Source organism: Liolophura sinensis, chromosome 1 (genome assembly GCF_032854445.1).
Source record: "Liolophura sinensis isolate JHLJ2023 chromosome 1, CUHK_Ljap_v2, whole genome shotgun sequence".
NCBI classification, from domain to species: domain Eukaryota; kingdom Metazoa; phylum Mollusca; class Polyplacophora; order Chitonida; family Chitonidae; genus Liolophura; species Liolophura sinensis.
In genome coordinates, this window is record NC_088295.1 from 92,817,055 (window position 1) to 92,835,556 (window position 18,502).

Below are 18,502 nucleotides of genomic sequence, written 5' to 3' on the forward strand. Positions count from 1 at the left end.
TGATTATTTCACATATTGCCTGATAACATCCGTTGTGCTGTTTGGCTTGTTCATTCACTCACCTAACGTATCATCATATACATTTTACAACATCTGTTCTTGAGCATGTCAGATTGATCTGAAACTTTGGGAATGGTTTATTTATGTCTGCCTACACCTTGAAGGTGGTATATGTTATTGTCTGCCCTTGTGCATTTTACAGGTTGAAAATAAATATATGAAATATTACATAAATTCATGTTCACTATAACTTAAATAGAATAAAGAACACCATATATCCTAGGGGGAAAATACATGCTAATTGTTGTATAGCTTTATTATATCATATTTTCTGTGGAAAATTAAGTTGTGTAGCAGTTTGCATGGCTTCAAACACGCTTGGTGTCACAACGACTACAGTGGCCTATTTGATGTAATTATTAAGCTGAGATGCTGTTGCTGCTTTTTTTTTATAAAATAAAGTTGAAAAAGAAAATAATTTACGTTTTGTTTGCGTTTATTCATTTTTCATGTGATGTCAGATATTCTGTGTTGAGTATTTGGTGATACAAGTTACGAAATGAATATTCAGTGTATACAATATTATGTTGACGTTTACAATAAATTATCGTCATGCAGAAATTTCCCGCTGATCATATTCTGTAAGATGATTGGAGGACTAAATGTGTAGGCTCTGCATAGACGTAATAGGCTATTTTTAGCGGTAACATGGCTGTGTGGGACTACCGATGTAGGGGAGGCGTCTGTTGTTCTACAAACGTGACGTATGAACATATTTGATTCATTTTTTGTTCTAGCTCAGTGTCAACACACAAGAGAGACGTGTTTGATAGTTCAGATGTATCTAAGATTTATTTTTTACATATTTTTGGACTACAATTTAGAAATTTGGTAGGGCCCGGTGTGGAGACTCGCTGTAGGGGATTCCCCTTTTGACGTACCGGCCACGTGACACTTACGCTGGTCCAATCGATATCGTCTTCCTGTTATCCTGACTTATGCATGAATCTCATTTGAGAAATTGTGTCTCTACGGAAAGGAGCGAGTGTAGGAATTGTCCAGAAAATCAATCACAGTTTATCCTCTTTAAGAGGCAGATCGTGAGCGATGAAGGTTGTAACGGAAGGATTAACGCAAAAAGGAACAGTGGATGAGTCCACATCGTGCTACGAGAAGAAAAAGACAAATGGTAAGCCATTTGAAAGCGACCGAAAACAAAAAACTACTTGTCCGCCGGGAATTTGTCTGTGATGGTCAGTGTCACTGCCCGTGCCGGAGTGGGGAGTGGGGGGGGGGGGGGGGGGGTGAGGGTGCATATTGGAACTGAGATCGTGTCAGATGGAAACATAATATCTAGGTAGTATCACAGAAATGTCACAAATCTGCATGTCACTTTTGCAGGGTATTAATGAGGTTACTGAGTAGTTAGAATATCAAATTGCCACCGGACACCTGATGCTTTGAACGTCCATTGACAATGTATGTTCACTCAAAAGTTGTCTTTGGCGGACACCAGTTATTATATGGAGAACGTCGGTCAACTAGTGTGTATTACCTCAACACTCTGCACAGTACAGAACCACATGCAATGTTCTTCATAACTGTACTACATGTTTTGAAAGGGAAAAACAGAAGTAAACTTAAGTTGGCCATATCTATTTCTTACAGAATATACACACACTCTGGCTTGAGTTGCTGATCTGTTAATTTCATCAGGTCTGTAGCTGTAGGCTTGTTCATAGTCATTTATGCAATATGAATCTGTTTTAAAGTTCTAAAGAACACAAGTGACATTGTAAAGCCCTAGATTGAACTTGGAGTGTCAAGTCATCTTTCTATTGTACTAGTATAGTTACGGTACATTGGCAATCATGGTAGATTTATTTGATACACAATTTGATACACTCTGATTCTATTGTGGTATTTTTCAGAGAAAGTAACACAAGCAATATTGATGTGCAATCAACTACCCTATTTCTTCTAATTTTTAGGACAGATATAACAGCAAAGAATTACATTTCTCTCTCAGTTTCTTTGGGAAAGTAGATATGAGTATGTTGTTCATTAGATGACCAGACGATGTGAAAAAAGAAATTAAACATTCCCGCTACAGTAAGATGTATATTGGTTAAAAAGAGCAGACCAGGTGTCCCCAAAACTGGAAGAATTAGGGTATTAGTAGTTTTTATTCATGAAGCCTGATATGAGAAAAATAGGTTAATGGTTTTAGCAAAACAAAAATGAAAATAGTATTTATTTTTTTATGTTTTTTTTCACATTTCCATAATTCCTCAACATTTTGGAGTATACATGAGAAACTTAGATGCAGTTTGTACAGTGCTGTATCTCTGTACCTTGCAAATTGAAGGTTTCAGAATGTATTTTCTAGGTTACTTGAGGTCATTTTTTTTCACAAATGTATATAGCTCTCCATGTCAGAATATACAGCGTGGCAACAGAAGAAATGCAAAAAATGAAATTTGAGTACAGAAAATACAGTGTAGCAACTTAACACAGGATGACAGACTGTACAAGCGTATAGTAGCCCCTGATACTAGTATTAGAACATTGTGCACACAAGGAAACATAAAACAGACGTGTAAAAAAGGGAATCGTCTAGTTCACTAGAACAGCATAGGACAACAGCAGATTGATATTTATAAGGTTGATAATAAAATGAATGGTCATAAGTCGTATCAAGATTACATACATCCTGATTCTTGCTTAAGATACATGTGTGTTGAATCATAAAAGCATCCACTACCGGTACTGATCAGAGGGTCTGCTCTTATTAAATAGGAAAATATTTTGTGGTAACACTTTGTCTTCCAACTTACACCTGTTAAACTTAAAATCAAATTTGAAATAATGAAGAATATTTAATAGTATTGTGGCTCAATGGAAAAGACTTTTGACTTTGTCTATGATGTTAAACTTGCTAAGCATAATCTCACATTTGAAACATTGTGTACATATGTGTAATGATAGTGTGATATGTTTGGGCTAAATGGAAGATATACACCTTTATATAGGATAGAGAATATGAATATGCAGGATAGAGTAGCAGGCGAGTTCAACTGCACTGAGGCATTATCTGAACATTGTGAGTTCTTCAGGCCAAATAATATCATTGAAGGCAGTCATCTTTATCTTCAGTACATTTAGCCTGAGTTCAAACCACAGCCAAGGTGACAGGACAGGGTGTTGCACATACACGTTTATTTATTTATTACTTTATTTGATTGGTGTTTTATGCCGTACTCAAGAATATTTCAGTTATATGATGGCGGCCAGCATTATGGTGGGTGGAAACCCACGACCATCCGCAGGTTGCTGACAGACCTTCCCACGTACGACATACGCATTTACATGCACCTACACTTTGAAAGCTGTTTACTATAGGAACTGACATGCATAGTCTTGTGTTCTTTGTCGTGGAACAATTGACTTAAACAGATCTGTGTCAGACAACTGCAGATCTATGTCAGAAAACTGCATAAATGTCTGGTGATTATGAAAAGACTTTGCATGGATCCCTAACTAGTTTTGTGCAATGATGCATGTTGTTTACATCCGAATGTACTGAGCAGTATTTACACTGTGGTGTGATATGGCTGTACGACAAACAGGTTTAGCCCTATTTTGACATAATTAACAGAGAAGAGATAGTGCAGATAAAATCTGGCTAAATCTATGACCACAAGTAAGATGTTACATTTCTGACCTACATTTCAGAAGTTTCTGAGTGTTGAACCCTGTACCTGAAGTCTCCTGTACATTCCCACAACACTTCTCTGAACCCCGCCCCCTCCCACCCTGTCCCTTCTCCCCCTCCCACCCTGTCCCTTCTCCCCCTCCGGCCCTATCCCTTCTCCCCCTCCCACCCTGTCCCTTCTCCTCCTCCGGCCCTATCCCGTCTCCCTTTCCTGATAAATGCCCTAGTGTTGGGGCTTGACCTACAATAGGATAGCCACAGTCCACAAGAGTAAAGCTACAGCTTCCTGAGTATGACAGCAACCTACATTTTGAGGGGTAAAACATGGTAACTAAATGTAGGCATGTTGGTAAGAGATCCAGTGACTGAACTTGGTGAGATGATGGTTAGCTAGTCCATGGTTTCTTGTTCAAAACATTGACAAATGTGTTCTGATCAGTGGGAAGTGATACGGACAAGCAGCTATTGCCTTGAGATTTGGGAAACAGTTACCAGCGGATATTCCTGATCGTGTTAAAATGTTGAATGTTGTGACTTTTAACAAAAGCGATTCTTTTATTTGACTTATAGAGTAGCTCATACTACATGTATGAAAGCTTCACTTGCATGGCCACAGCTAAGCTGGCTGGTGAATAGGCGGTACATGTAAGTCTCCTTTGAAATAGAATGCCCTAGTTATGTTTATCCAGTGCTATTATTAGTGGTTGTATGAAGACATCAAACTAATAGGCCAAGCTTAGAGACACAAGGAGTGACTGTCATCCTACTCTGTGTACTGAAGTAATTAGCCCACGTCATGAGGCTGATCAGCCAATCACACAGCCTCTGGCTTATGAGGGTCAGGAGTTAAGCCAGCCTACTAGAGCTGCTGTTAGCTGGCTGGCTCCCCATCACACATGATTCTTGTGTGACATACATATGATGTGTTGTGAGGCTTCTCTAATGCAGTGTGTGTGTGGCTCTCTCTAGGCTGTGGGTGTATGGATTAGGTCAGAGGTGATTTAATTTTTATATCGCCTACTAACTCCCTATTCTGGCTTAGACAGTTTTAAGAACAGGTGGGAAGTCATCAATGATTTAGCCAAACACTGAAATCAAGGTACATGTACCTCATTTTCAGATTTTCTACCTGTTTTCACAATTTCACCCATGTTAATTTCAACAGAAGGGTGCCTCACAGACACTGTAACTCTCCCTGACTAGACTTGTGAATGTTGTGGAATTCCATAAATGGAAAGGCGGTTTCCTACTTGGTAATTTCTATGTTGAGATACACCAAATGTCATATTACTGTTATTTCACATCTTTATGCTTGTGGATAAACTTTTGTATTTGTATGTCATGTTTTAATTAAGTAATAAATATTAATGTATTACATTATGTTCCATATATCTTAATTTGCATGACAAATTAGATTACAAAAAGCCTTTTCTGATTTAATGCAATGAATTTGGCCACATGCTTTTTCAGTTGATAAGCTACATAATGGGAATGATACTTTTTTTCCTATTTTGTAGTGTGGGGGATGTTTTGGGATAGAGGAGTCTTATTTGGTTTTATGAGGAATGTTCTGGGGAATAGGAGTCTGGTTTTGTTGTGTGAGGATTTTCTAGGGTTAAGGAGTCTATTTTGTTGTGTCAGTGATATTCTAGGGTAGAGGAGTCTCATTTTGTTTTGTGGGGCATGTTCTAGGGTAGATGAGTCTCATTTCGTTGTGTGAGAAATGTTCTAGAGGATAGGAGTCCTATTTTGTTGTGTCGGGGATGTTCTAGGGTAGAGGAGTCATTCTGTTGTGTGGGGGATGTTGTAGGGTAAGGGAGTCTTACTTTGTAGTATGGAAGTGGGGTGTTCTTGGGTAGTGGAGTCTCAACCCATTGTGTGGGGCATGTTCTAGGGAATAGGATTCCTATTTTGTGGTGTGGGGGATGTTCTAGGGTAGAGGAGTCCTAATTTGTGGTGTGAGGGATGTTCTAGGGTAGAGGAGTCCTGTGTTTTCATACCATGTTTCTATCTACATTTCAGATTGTCCTAATGACAAAAAGGAGACCGTCATGCTAAAGAAAGAGGAGATAACCACTGTATGTAGTAACTGCGAGGATGATGGATCTGGTAGTGAGGACGAGTCTAATACCAACGTCAAAGTGGGGAGCAGTCTGAGAGGTGAAGGAGATGAAGAGGACACAGTGGACACACTGACCACACAAATCATGAAAATGAAAGTGTCTACAACAAGCCAGAAGGGTGACTCCCTCCAAAAGGTGACAGACCAGCTGTCCATTATGTCTGTACATGAGGCCGAGAACAAGGATGGGAGGAAGAGCCCTCAGTTACTGTCCCGGGGCCCAGATGGGGGAAAACCCTCTGCCTACAGCCATTTGATGTATGGACAGCAAGACTGGTCACTTGTACAGGCTGATGTCCGCATGAAGGCCCAGTCCGGTAAGAGAGGATATGAGGATGAGATTAATCCCTACAAGTATGTGCGAAATGCTGAGCCAGTGGAGAATGGGGACTACACGGACATGTCCTTCATGAATGCCATGTCAGATGGAATGACGCAGGGTTCCTCCATGCCCCAGTCTGTCATGACCCGGCCCCAGATGACCTATGGGATGGCCCAGAGGCCCCTTCACAGGCCTATGCCTCAGAACAACCTAAACCAGCCACAGACATCGGATTACCACGATGTCATGTCTAACTCCGTGCGCAATGTGATGTGTGGAGGTTCTGTGACTGTGATGCCCTCAGAGGCCCAGCAGTCCCTGTTTAACCAAGACCTGGCGAATCAAGGCACTGGCTGGGACCCTGATGGCCTGCTTGCCTTACTTGACTCCCCAGAAGATACCTTAACCCACCCTGCCTTTGAACAAAGCCCATTTTCACAGAAGAGCGGACTGTACCCCCAGCAGGTACAGAACCAGTTCCTAAAGGATGAGCAGATCAAGACACATCAGGTGAACGGCCTGGAGAAGTGCAAGCGCAATCATTCCGGGGAAGATAGTGGCTATGACAGCGAAGCCAGTCGGATGTCCTCCAGTAACAGCCCCTACTCCCAAGAAAGTGTGTTTTCCCCAGAGCCTGTGTCGTCTCCCCAGACAGGTGGGCCATCCAAACAGACGGCTTACGTGCCTCAGATGGCTTACTCCTCCAACTCCAACATGGGGTCACCAGCCACCAACATGGCTGCCATGCCTCTCGCGTCTGGCATAGGATCACCACACTCAATTGATAGCGGCATCACATCAGACCTTGGAAGTCCTGCTGGTAGCTACATGTCTGCCATGAGTCCTGCAGGGAGCCATATGTCTGCCATGAGTCCTACAGGTAGCTACATGTCTGCCATGAGTCCTACGGGTAGTCATATGTCTGCCATGAGTCCAGCTCAAGTCTACAGTGCTGACTCCCCGACTCCTAGTCCAGGAACAATGGGGAACCTCCCAGCTGTTGATGGTCAGACCCCAGACTCTATCATGTCTGAGCTGACCAAACCTATCCCTCACTCACCCATTGACCATCTCATGCCCCCTGGACAGTATATTGATGAACACTTGGGTGATCTCAAAGATATCTATGATGTCATTGCTTCAGATCTGAAGAATCAACAACACAAGCGAAATTCAGTAAAGGAGCCCGCTGACAGGGCTGCCAGTAGTATGACATCACATGGCAAAGTCGGGGTGTCCCCTAAAGCACCTGAACCAGAACCCAAGAAGACCGTACCTGAGGTGAGCAAAGCCCCAGGGATCCCTGCAACGAGCACCACAATGACACCTGTGATCCTCAAGCCTCTGACCACAGGTGCGCAGATGACCCCAGTTCTGACCCAGCCTCCTCAGGTGATACAGGTCGGCCAGGGAGGTAAGGTACCCGTCATGGGACAGCAGATCATGTCTGGTCAGAACATTGTCTGGGTTCCTGTAAACACTGCTCCACCAATTATTGTAGTCCGACAGACTCAACCAGCCAATCAGAAGAAAGGTGGACCCTCCAGACCCAGGCCAATCCTTCCCAAAATGCCCAGCATTTCTCCTGGCTCCAGTAAGGCAAGCACCTCTGTATCTCCCTCCACAGGCAGGACTACCATCAACTCCAGTCCTCAAACCAAACCACAGGTAATTGCCAGTAACTCACCTGCTGGTATCACTGCCCTGGCTTCACAGTCTGGCAGTCAGCAGGCAGGGAAAATGGGAAGCTCTGTCTCCAACAAGACGGCTACCAGACCCATGAGTTCTCAACAGCTGCAACAGCAACAACAACTACAAATGCAGGCGCATCAAGTTACACAAGCAGCAGCTCAAGGTAAACATTCTTCAGGAAGTAACTTATGATCAGTTGATTTTACTGATGATCTTGTACTATGCTCACAGGTGTAAAAAAATGGCTGACTGTAATGGTAATGATAGGTAAATGTGTTGTAAGTATTCCAAGGCCCTGGATATCCAGGTGTGAATACCAGATCTTTCTTTATTTACTGTTAAGAAACCATATGTCTCTATATTGCCAGGTATTATAAGTTTACCTGTCTGTATTTACAGGCATGATGAGGCAGCCAGGTATGAATGTACCTCACCACATGAACCCTGCCATGGACGGCTGTGCGCCCAACAAACTCAACCTTGCACGGCGTTACATCGCAGAGATGAAGAAGGAAGATCTGCATTTCCAGGACCAAGATGGAGACACGTAAGTTCAGCAGATCAAACACTTGATCCATCTTGACATAGTCACCATCTTATTGATATTTAAAAGTCCATAGATTGAGGAGAAATTCTGTGTACAAAGACTCTGTGTACAAAAAAATCTATATATTTTCAGAGTGAATTGCTCTAAGCTGTACTGTTGAGTATTTATTAAGACCGTGATGTTTCTTGCTCAGGTACTTGCATGTGGCCATCTGCCGCACTGACCCCTACCTGGTCAAGGCTATTCTGGAGCGCTTGGTCAGAGAGAATCTCATCAAGGAACTCATTGACAGACCTAACAAAAAAAGACAGGTGGGTAGCGGCTGAGAGAGAATATTTGTGAAAGGCGAGATTCATTCTAAATGGTTCGCCAGTCCAGCCTAACTTTGGCTAGTTATAGCCTTATGTCTTCACATACATTTAGATTACATATTTTCTTTCTTATCTTTGTGATCAATCTATTGTGAATGTATCAACAAAATACATTGTGGTATTACTACAAATTTTAATCAGCCAAATGTACCCTTCCTGTAATGACAGTAAGTATTAGTCTGAAATATTTTGTAGACACCTCTGTACGTGGCTGTGGCAGACAACCAGCCTGTGATGGTGCGGGAGCTGGTGCAGTGTGGTGCAGAGCCAGACTGTCTGGCAGAGGTAAGATAACACCTTCTGATCCAAATCTTGTCACACTGGGGCAAAACATTCTGCTAAAAACGCATTGTGACAGTGTTTAGATTACACTTACATAGTTTCTCCTGTAATAAGATTTTCTGCTCATTATTGGAATATGTTGTCATGTGAATGAAAAATTGTTAAGTACCCGGTAAAATCTCAAGGATACATACATACGTAACTGGAACACAGTCAGCTTTATGAGACCCTGCTGTCCAGCATTGTCACCTGTAATTGTTGAATCCTAATGAGTGAGCACTTTTCTATGTAAACTGTGTGCAGTGTGCCGTGTGACTACATTGCTCATGTTGTTGTATCACAGTGCCAGTGGAACAATGGGATGAGGAAGGAAGTGAAGGCGGCCATTCACTGTGCAGCTCAGGGAGGTCAGGCTTTCACGGCCACACTGGCTGAGCTACTCAAGGCCAGGGGCATCAACCTCAACCTGGCCAACTCTGAAGGTCAGTCTGCATTTCCAGGATTGATTGATACTATTGTTAAATGTGATAGTTAACGGCACTATAGATAGGCACAGTTTGTCATGACACTTCTTTATGTATTGCTTACAGACAGAATATGATCCACTGGCTGTCAGTTCTTCAAGTCTAAATTTTAATCCTGTATAATTAGACCAGACAATATAATGTCAGAATGCAAAATAACCTGTTCATGCTCAGTCTGTAGTTTTGTCCCAGTACCTTCAGACTTTTGCTGGATAATTTGTGAAGCAATACTTTTATGTTCCTAACGGATAGTGATGACCTATAGCATTTAAATGATAGATGTCTAATGATTCTTCCTGTTTGTCCACCAGGTCTGACAGCAGTTCACTGTGCCATCCAGGAGCATGGAAAGGTCCGCGGGGGTCAGGTGATCAACAGTATCCCTACCGTGGAGATGCTGATACGTGCCGGGGCTGATCCCAATGTACAGGTAAGACTACACGTGTAGCTAGCTGTTTGCTGTCACAAAGAGATTCACTTCAGGGGAAGGTGCTTTTAAGGATTCTTTGAGGACAGTCTAATTACAAATATCTCTCCTACAGAAAGGTTAGCAGGAATTTTGTACTCTTGCCTGATAATCCTTCCTGATCATCTTGCAGTCTGCTGTAATATATGTAGATTGATCCATACTGCATTCTCATTGGAGGGAAATTTCCCAGTCCTTACATGTGTGTTGTTGCTTGATGGCCTGTCTGAATGTCATTTGTGTTGTTGTTAGGTGGTCTGTCTGAAATTCATTTGTGTCGTTGCTTGATGGTCTGTCTGAATATGTCATTTGTGTTGTTGTTTTGTCTGTCTGAATATGTCATTTGTGTCGTTGCTTGATGGTCTGTCTGAATATGTCATTTGTGTTGTTGTTTTGTCTGTCTGAATATGTCATTTGTGTTTTTGCTTGATGATCTGTCTGAATATGTCATTTGTGTTGTTGCTTGATGGTCTGTCTGAATATGTCATTTGTGTCGTTGCTTGATGGTTTGTCTGAATATGTTATTTGTGTCGTTGCTTGACGGCCTGTCTGCATTTCATTTGTGTCGTTGCTTGAAGGTCTGTCTGAATATGTTATTTGTGTCGTTGCTTGACAGTCTGTCAGCATATGTCATTTGTGTCGTTGCTTGATGGTCTGTCTGAATATGTTATTTGTGTCGTTGCTTGACAGTCTGTCTGAATATGTCATTTGTGTCGTTGCTTGATGGTCTGTCTGAATATGTCATTTGTGTTGTTGCTTGATGGTCTGTCTGAATATGTCATTTGTGTCGTTGCTTGATGGTCTGTCTGAATATGTCATTTGTGTTGTTGCTTGATGGTCTGTCTGAATATGTCATTTGTGTCGTTGCTTGATGGTCTGTCTGAATATGTCATTTGTGTCGTTGCTTGATGGTCTGTCTGAATATGTCATTTGTGTTGTTGTTTTGTCTGTCTGAATATGTCATTTGTGTCGTTGCTTGACGGTCTGTCTGCATGTCATTTGTGTCGTTGCTTGATGGTCTGTCTGAATATGTTATTTGTGTCGTTGCTTGATGGTCTGTCTGAATATGTTATTTGTGTCGTTGCTTGACAGTCTGTCTGAATATGTCATTTGTGTTGTTGCTTGATGGTCTGTCTGAATATGTCATTTGTGTCGTTGCTTGATGGTCTGTCTGAATATGTCATTTGTGTTATTGCTTGATGGTCTGTCTGAATATGTTATTTGTGTCGTTGCTTGATGGTCTGTCTGAATATGTCATTTGTGTTGTTGCTTGACAGTCTGTCTGCATATGTCATTTGTGTCGTTGCTTGATGGTCTGTCTGAATATGTTATTTGTGTCGTTGCTTGACAGTCTGTCTGAATATGTCATTTGTGTTGTTGCTTGATGGTCTGTCTGAATATGTTATTTGTGTCGTTGCTTGATGGTCTGTCTGAATATGTCATTTGTGTCGTTGCTTGATGGTCTGTCTGAATATGTCATTTGTGTCGTTGCTTGATGGTCTGTCTGAATATGTCGTTTGTGTCGTTGCTTAATGGTCTGTCTGAATATGTCATTTGTGTTGTTGCTTGATGGTCTGTCTGAATATGTCATTTGTGTCGTTGCTTGATGGTCTGTCTGAATATGTCGTTTGTGTTGTTGTTTGGTGGTCTGTCTGAATATGTCATTTGTGTTGTTGCTTGATGGTCTGTCTGAATATAATTAAGATTAAGCTTGCTTGGGAAGTTTTACCTTTTTTTATTAACCTCACCATCGAAATCTGCAGTGCATGTACATGTAAATGACAACTTAATGTTGGAATAAGGTCTCTGCCATTATGTGTACTAACACACTCTTGATTCACTGCGTTCATGTTTCCTGCAGGACAAAAAGAGTGGCAAGACGCCGCTGATGTATGCGATAGAAACCAAGGACTATAACCTGGTGTTGACTATGGTGAACTTGATTGACAAGGACAAGCTGAGGCTGATGTTGAAAACGCAGACATTTGATGGTAGCAACTGCAGCAAGATCTGCTCAGGTCTGAGGGTGGAACCTGACGTAGAAGGCTGGAGGAAAATCAACTCACTGATTTTGTCCGTCAGTAATGGATCAGACTCGCGACTCTGCGACAACATGCCCATGATACCCTCATAGGGGAGATAAACCTTCCTATGGCACAGTACTCATTCCGCCACATGGGGAGACAACTCAACATAAATGAGGCCTCAATTTCGGGGTTAAGGGTCTTGAATAACACCAAAGCCTCTGGTGGTACACCAGATTTGTGTCACACCAACTCTGTATGACACCATTGTCTGGACCTCCACCGCTGGAAAGAGAGATGGAAGGACGCCATGCACATTTATGACCTACCTGTTGTTTTGATCTTGTTTTAAATCCGAGTCCTCTGTGTTGCTATACACATGAAACAGAGAGAGAAATAAACTTACGCTCTTGCTGGCCTATTCAACATGTTTTGGGACACCAGACGTTGTCAACATGTACTACTCTCTTGTTGTTCCCCTGTGAAATCAGCACAGAGATAAGCTCTGGGCTAACTCGGGGAGCCTCCTATGCCCCACCCCCAATCACACACACACGCAAACACACACGCACACACACAAATCTCGCTGAGACATTCACCATTGTTGTCAAATCTTATCACTCTTATTTATTATCAGATTTTGTGCTACTCTCATGATATCCTGGAGGAGTCATGCCGTGTTATATCCTATGCTCCTCTATTCTACACCATACTTTTGTACAAAGTAGCATTCTCATGCTCTTATGGTCTAACACACACAGTTTATGTATATATTTCTTCTCATTCAGAAATGGTTGAACCAGTATGCGTGTGAACATGGGAATAATGTCATTCATAAATGCATTCTCATTTTTTGTTTTAATTTTTGGCATTTCCTAACCATTTACATGAATTGTTAAGATCATATTTACTCATGTTTTTTTCATATGTATTTAATAGTGTTGATCATGCTCATAAATATTTATTTTTGTTACATATGTTAGATTTGTCTTGTCTGCTACCTTGTCTGCTATTGAATACAGTGGCATAATGCATTGTGAGTGTAGGTTGTCGAGGAGAGGACATGCATGGATGTACAGATACAGATTGTGTGATCAAGTCTTTGGTAGACCAGGCTTCATGCGCATTACATTGAGCTGTTTATCAGCTAAACTGTTTGAACTGTGGTGCTCTGAATACAGATAATGTATTGAAACATAGTTTACTGCGATGAAATACAAAATAACTACTGATGGGAGGAAATACTTCAATAAGTGATGTTTTTTTCTTTTAAAAATATTGGTAGTAGTAGTTAAAATAGTTGGTAGATAAGTACTGTAATTGTTTTAGTCTGTTAAGATTTGAATATTTTAACTAATTGTTGAAACTTGAGTGTCTGTTAATGGTCTGTTAATGCTAAGATTTGTGGATTCCCTGTACATGGTGTAACATGCTGTGCAGACTCTGTGTTATCTGGTCAGATCTAGTTAGGTCCAGATTGCCAGTCTTATTTGGTCAGATCTAGTCAGATCCATATTGCCATTGTCATTTGGTCAGATCTATTCAGATCCAGATTGCCATTCTCATCTGGTCAGATCTCGTCAGATCCAAATTGCCAGTCTCATCTGGTCAGATCTAGTTGGATACAGATTGCCAGTCTCATCTGGTCAGATCTAATCAGATCCAGATTGCCAGTCTCATCTGGTCAGATCTCGTCAGATCCAGATTGCCATTCTCATCTGGTCAGATCTCGTCAGATCCAAATTGCCAGTATCATCTGGTCAGATCTAGTTGGATACAGATTGCCAGTCTCATCTGGTCAGATCTAGTTGGATACAGATTGCCAGTCTCATCTGGTCAGATCTAGTTGGATCCAGATTGCCAGTTTCATCACAGATGGATGACTTAACACATGACCAGAGTGTGATCACTCCACACTAGCACACTTCTCTGCTGCACTTAATGGAGCGACACTGTTTGAGAACAGGTTTCTTGTGTGAATATGTACTCTGGGATGTTACAGTGCTTTGTTTTGTATTATTTGTTTATGGGTATTGTCTGTGTAAATATAGGAATTACTGTGTGCTTGTGAATGTTAAAACCACACATGTACATATTATACCACAGACTCACATGTCACCATTTATCTTTGCCTTCCATATGAGTTGAGCTATCATGACTGGATTTGGACAGCTCATCAGTTGTAGAGGCAGTCACATGAGGCTGCCTGATGACTTCTTGCCATGGCTTCCTCACTGCAGCTTCCTTACCCATACAGGACCATGATGTCGGTAACCATAGTAACAAGGGATAACAGATTACTGTAGTCACCTCTTGTACCAAGAGCTGTGCTCATCTAATAAAGCAATATATTGACTTATACACAAAATAATTTCCATTCAGGGAAAGAATCTTTCTTCCACACCATACCATATTGTTCTAAAGAGATAGTATAAACATTATTTTTAAGAAGGACACCTCATTTTACATGCAACCTGAAAATGCTGTGGAAGTATCAGATGTTCTTAGTGACACACATTAGTACTTGAGTAGTGTTTGGTTCATTATTGTCTTGGTTAACTTTAAAGAGCTTTTCTTTCTCATGTTTGTTAATGCTATGAACTGTTGCCCTTAAAACATCAATAAAATGGCTCTTGCACTGTTTTAATGTGTCAGTGTCCCCTTTGTCCCATGTGGTTATATACTCTGCGGAAAGCAGAAACATTGTAATATATAAGAAGAAAACCTCTTCATCCAGTGGTCAAAATTGTGGATCGTCAGTCGGACAAACCAGATGTGGGTAAAGAACCGACTCTGGACAGCTCGATAACGCTTGTGTGGCTTTTGTGGAAACCACTTGTTTTACACCGGTAATAATTGTACTTATTTACTAGACTGATGTTTTACGCGTTACTCTAGAACATGCCACTCATACAAGGGCGGCCAGCATTCTTGCAGGAGGAAATCGGACACAACCCTGGAGACCTTCCCTTGTACCTTTGCATATCTGTAAGTTACTCGTGAAAGTTCGTCAACAACATGCCAAAGGTCCATGGTTTTCCCCGGGAACTTAATTTGTGTTTTACATCGTACTCAAGAATATTTCACGTTTACAACGGCGGTCAACATCATGTTGCGGGGAAACGGGGGCATGGCGTTCAACAAGCATCAAATGAATAAGCTGGGCGTTGTTACTTCAACAAGCTCATACCATTAGACATACCATTGGAAGACAACCCGAAGGTTACAGAAGAATTGAGCCGTTAGCCACTTAACACTCCTAATGAAACTTGGACTTACTGCAAGGATAAAGGTGGATGTCACTGAAAGAAACACGCCTGTTGGAAAGATTTGATTTACTGTCGGGATCGAACCGAATGTCACTGAGGCTGGCAGTATCCTTAACTGACAAACGTGCCTGTGGAAATGGTTGGACATTCTGTATGGACAGAACCCAAGGTTATTGAGGGTGGCAGTATCTTTAACTAACACGTGCAGCGTTGAAATGGTTGGACATACTGTCGGAAGAGATCTCAAGGTGATTGAATGAATGAATGCTTGGCGTTCAAGGCGATCGAGGGTGACGGTATCCTTAACTGACACACACGTCACGTTGAAATGATTAGACAAACTGTCGGAACAGAACCCAAGGTCATTGAGGGTGGCAGTAAGTTTCAATCTCACAAACACGAAATTCTGAAAAGGGTGGACATCCTGTCGGAACAGAACCCAAAGGTGACAGTATCCTTAACTGACAAAAACGCTATGCCGAAATGGCTGGATATCGTGTAGGGACAGATCCTACGGTCATTGGAGATAGCAGTATCCTCTTGACTGAAGAAAACAGTTTGTGGAAATGGCTGTGCAGACAGAGACTAAGTTCAGTGAGGGTGGCGGTGCCCTTAACTGACATACGTGCCATGTCGAAATGGCTGGATATCATGTAGGGACAGATCCTGCGGTCATTGGAGTTAGCAGTATCCTCTTGACTGAAGAAAACGGTTTGTGGAAATGGCTGTACAGACAGAGACTAAGTTCAGTGAGGGTGGCGGTATCCTTAACTGACATATGCGTCATGTCGAAATGGCTGGATATCACGTAGGGACAGATCCTACGGTCATTGGAGTTAGCAGTATCCTCTTGACTGAAGAAAACGGTTTGTGGAAATGACTGTGCACACAAAGACTAAGTTCATTGAGGGTGGGGGTGTCCTTAACTGACATGCGTCATGTCGAAATAGCTGGATATCACGTAGGGACAGATCCTACGGTCATTGGAGATAGCAGTATCCTCTTGACTGAAGAAAACGGTTTGTGGAAATGGCTGTGCAGACAGAAACTAAGTTCAGTGAGGGTGGCGGTGTCCTTAACTGACATATGCGTCATGTCGAAATGGCAGGATATCATGTAGGGACAGATCCTACGGTCATTGGAGTTAGCAGTATCCTCTTGACTGAAGAAAACGGTTTGTGGAAATGGCTGTGCACACAGAGACTAAGTTTAGTGAGGTTGGGGGTATCCTTAACTGACATGTGCGCCATGTCGAAATGGCAGGATATCATGTAGGGACAAATCCTACGGTCATTGGAGTTAACAGTATCCTCTTGACTGAAGAAAACGGTTTGTGGAAATGACTGTGCAGACAGAGACTAAGTTCATTGAGGGTGGGGGTATCCTTAACTGACATGTGCGCCATGTCGAATTGGCTGGATATCATGTTGGGACAGAACTGACAAATATACCATGTTGAAAAGGTTCTGTTAGGACATAACCAAAGATCATCTTGGATACCTATAACCTTAAGCCATCAAACGCGCCTGTTGGAATTCTTGGACACTTTCGTGACAGAATTCAAATAATATCTCCGTTGGCATAGTAGGTGGCTACAAACCTGAAGCTAAGCTTGCTACTGTGAGCATTCCATTAGCTGTGTCGGTGAACATTAAAGAGAAACGAGCATTATAGGAGATAGTTCAAAAGGTGTGTAAGTATAACAACTGTTCCGGTGTGAGGCCGGACTTTTAAGTAAATTAATGGGTCTGACTGATTACAGTAAAATATCCTTGTCGCGAAGAGTGTTAATGGTAGACTATAGTCCACGAGATTTAGAGGTGGGAGTAGGGGAGACAGGTGATGTCTGATCATTGGCGATTTACACCTGAGCGCTAATTTTGTACAATCCGCTGTCCCGACATTTTGAGAAAGTTGGTCAGAACTTGTCACGGGTAATGTCATCATTCGAACTGAAATAGGCACATCACTGTTGTATATAGACAAAATGTGTCACTGCTTCATTGACTGACAACTGCCTTAGCGGTCGCTGATAATTTAAGACTATATAAACACATGTACAGTAGTTACTTTTTTATTTCTGGAGTGGAGTGTATAAAAAAGAAAACCTTCTCAACTTCTATATCTTCGAACTTTCGTTCTCATCAGAGAAACTGACAGAAGTATAATATATGAGAGCGTTCCTTTGAAAGACCGAAATGTCGAAGTTGCTGTCGAAATATACACAGTCAAAAAAAATCTGAAAACGAATGAATGATTATGGGTTAACGCGACTCCGCACTACTGCGGCTATATCGTGGGGGGGAAAGCGGAGAAGGTGTTAATTTATCTACTTGTTTCCAAAATAAAATGTACACAGCTTCCAAATGTACAAGTCTCCACGGAAATGTCTAGCAACAAACAAACCCATGCATAACTTGTTTTATAGTAGGTAGAAACTATCCATCCAAAATGTTTAGTCGCCACGATATGGCTGAAATACTGCTGGTGTGGTGCTTAGCCATAGTCATTCACTCATTCATTCATTCATCCATTCAGTGTTAACGTGTCTGCCTCACAATGGCTAAAACACATGACGTACGGACTCAAAACCGGCAAAGGACAGGGAATTTGTAGATTGTCTAGTTCTCGGTGTATACGTGGGGTCTTTGTGACAATAAGTGGTCGATTGCACCTGTACAGTGAATGTCATGTAGGAATGCTCGTCAGGAACATGCCAAAGGTCGGTGGTTTACCCCGAGCACTCCGTTGGTCGAGTAAAGAATGACGAGATAACTCACTGATATACGTGTGTCTGTTTTCCTCCACTCATAAAACCTGGGACAAGCATAACAGCTATATTAGAAAACACATCGCCAAGCATCTAGCATTTAGCCTTATTGTGTAGCGTTAAACAGAACGACAACATCTAAATTCTGATATCTTAGTACCCCATTAGTTGCAAAGTATTAGTCCACGTACCATGAACATTAACTTCACTTTAAGCCTTGGCTAAGAAGTTATTCTGTCACTGGTATATAGCTTTCACTTGTTGACTGGTCAACCCTTCCCTTGTTCAAGGCCAGCTTTTATGGCTTTATTGTCTGAATGGCTTGTGCTTGCAGTTGAATCCAATTGTGGTAGTTAGTCCGCCTCCAGTCACGACCCCACCCCACTCCCCCTGTCTCC

At 41.8% G+C, this 18,502-nt stretch overlaps 1 protein-coding gene across 1 annotated transcript; it reads left to right on the forward strand.

The window, feature by feature from the left end:
- The first annotated feature begins 1,033 nt into the window (after positions 1–1,033).
- On the forward strand, positions 1,034–13,571 carry LOC135462129 (uncharacterized). The gene is made up of 8 exons (XM_064739498.1): positions 1,034–1,189; positions 5,738–8,014; positions 8,251–8,398; positions 8,592–8,709; positions 8,965–9,054; positions 9,395–9,533; positions 9,887–10,005; positions 11,903–13,571. The coding sequence occupies exons 1-8, from the start codon at positions 1,108–1,110 to the stop codon at positions 12,173–12,175; spliced, it is 3,246 nt and encodes a 1,081-aa protein (XP_064595568.1). The 5' UTR covers positions 1,034–1,107; the 3' UTR covers positions 12,176–13,571.
- The last annotated feature ends 4,931 nt before the right edge of the window (positions 13,572–18,502 follow it).

Bases quoted from the DNA above. Each gene is read 5' to 3' on its own strand.
- LOC135462129 (XM_064739498.1), top strand. From the start codon at position 1,108: ATGAAGGTTGTAACGGAAGGATTAACGCAAAAAGGAACAGTGGATGAG. The intron at 8,015-8,250 runs GTAAACATTCTT...CTGTATTTACAG, and splicing joins TACACAAGCAGCAGCTCAAG to GCATGATGAGGCAGCCAGGT. The intron at 8,710-8,964 runs GTGGGTAGCGGC...AATATTTTGTAG, and splicing joins GACCTAACAAAAAAAGACAG to ACACCTCTGTACGTGGCTGT.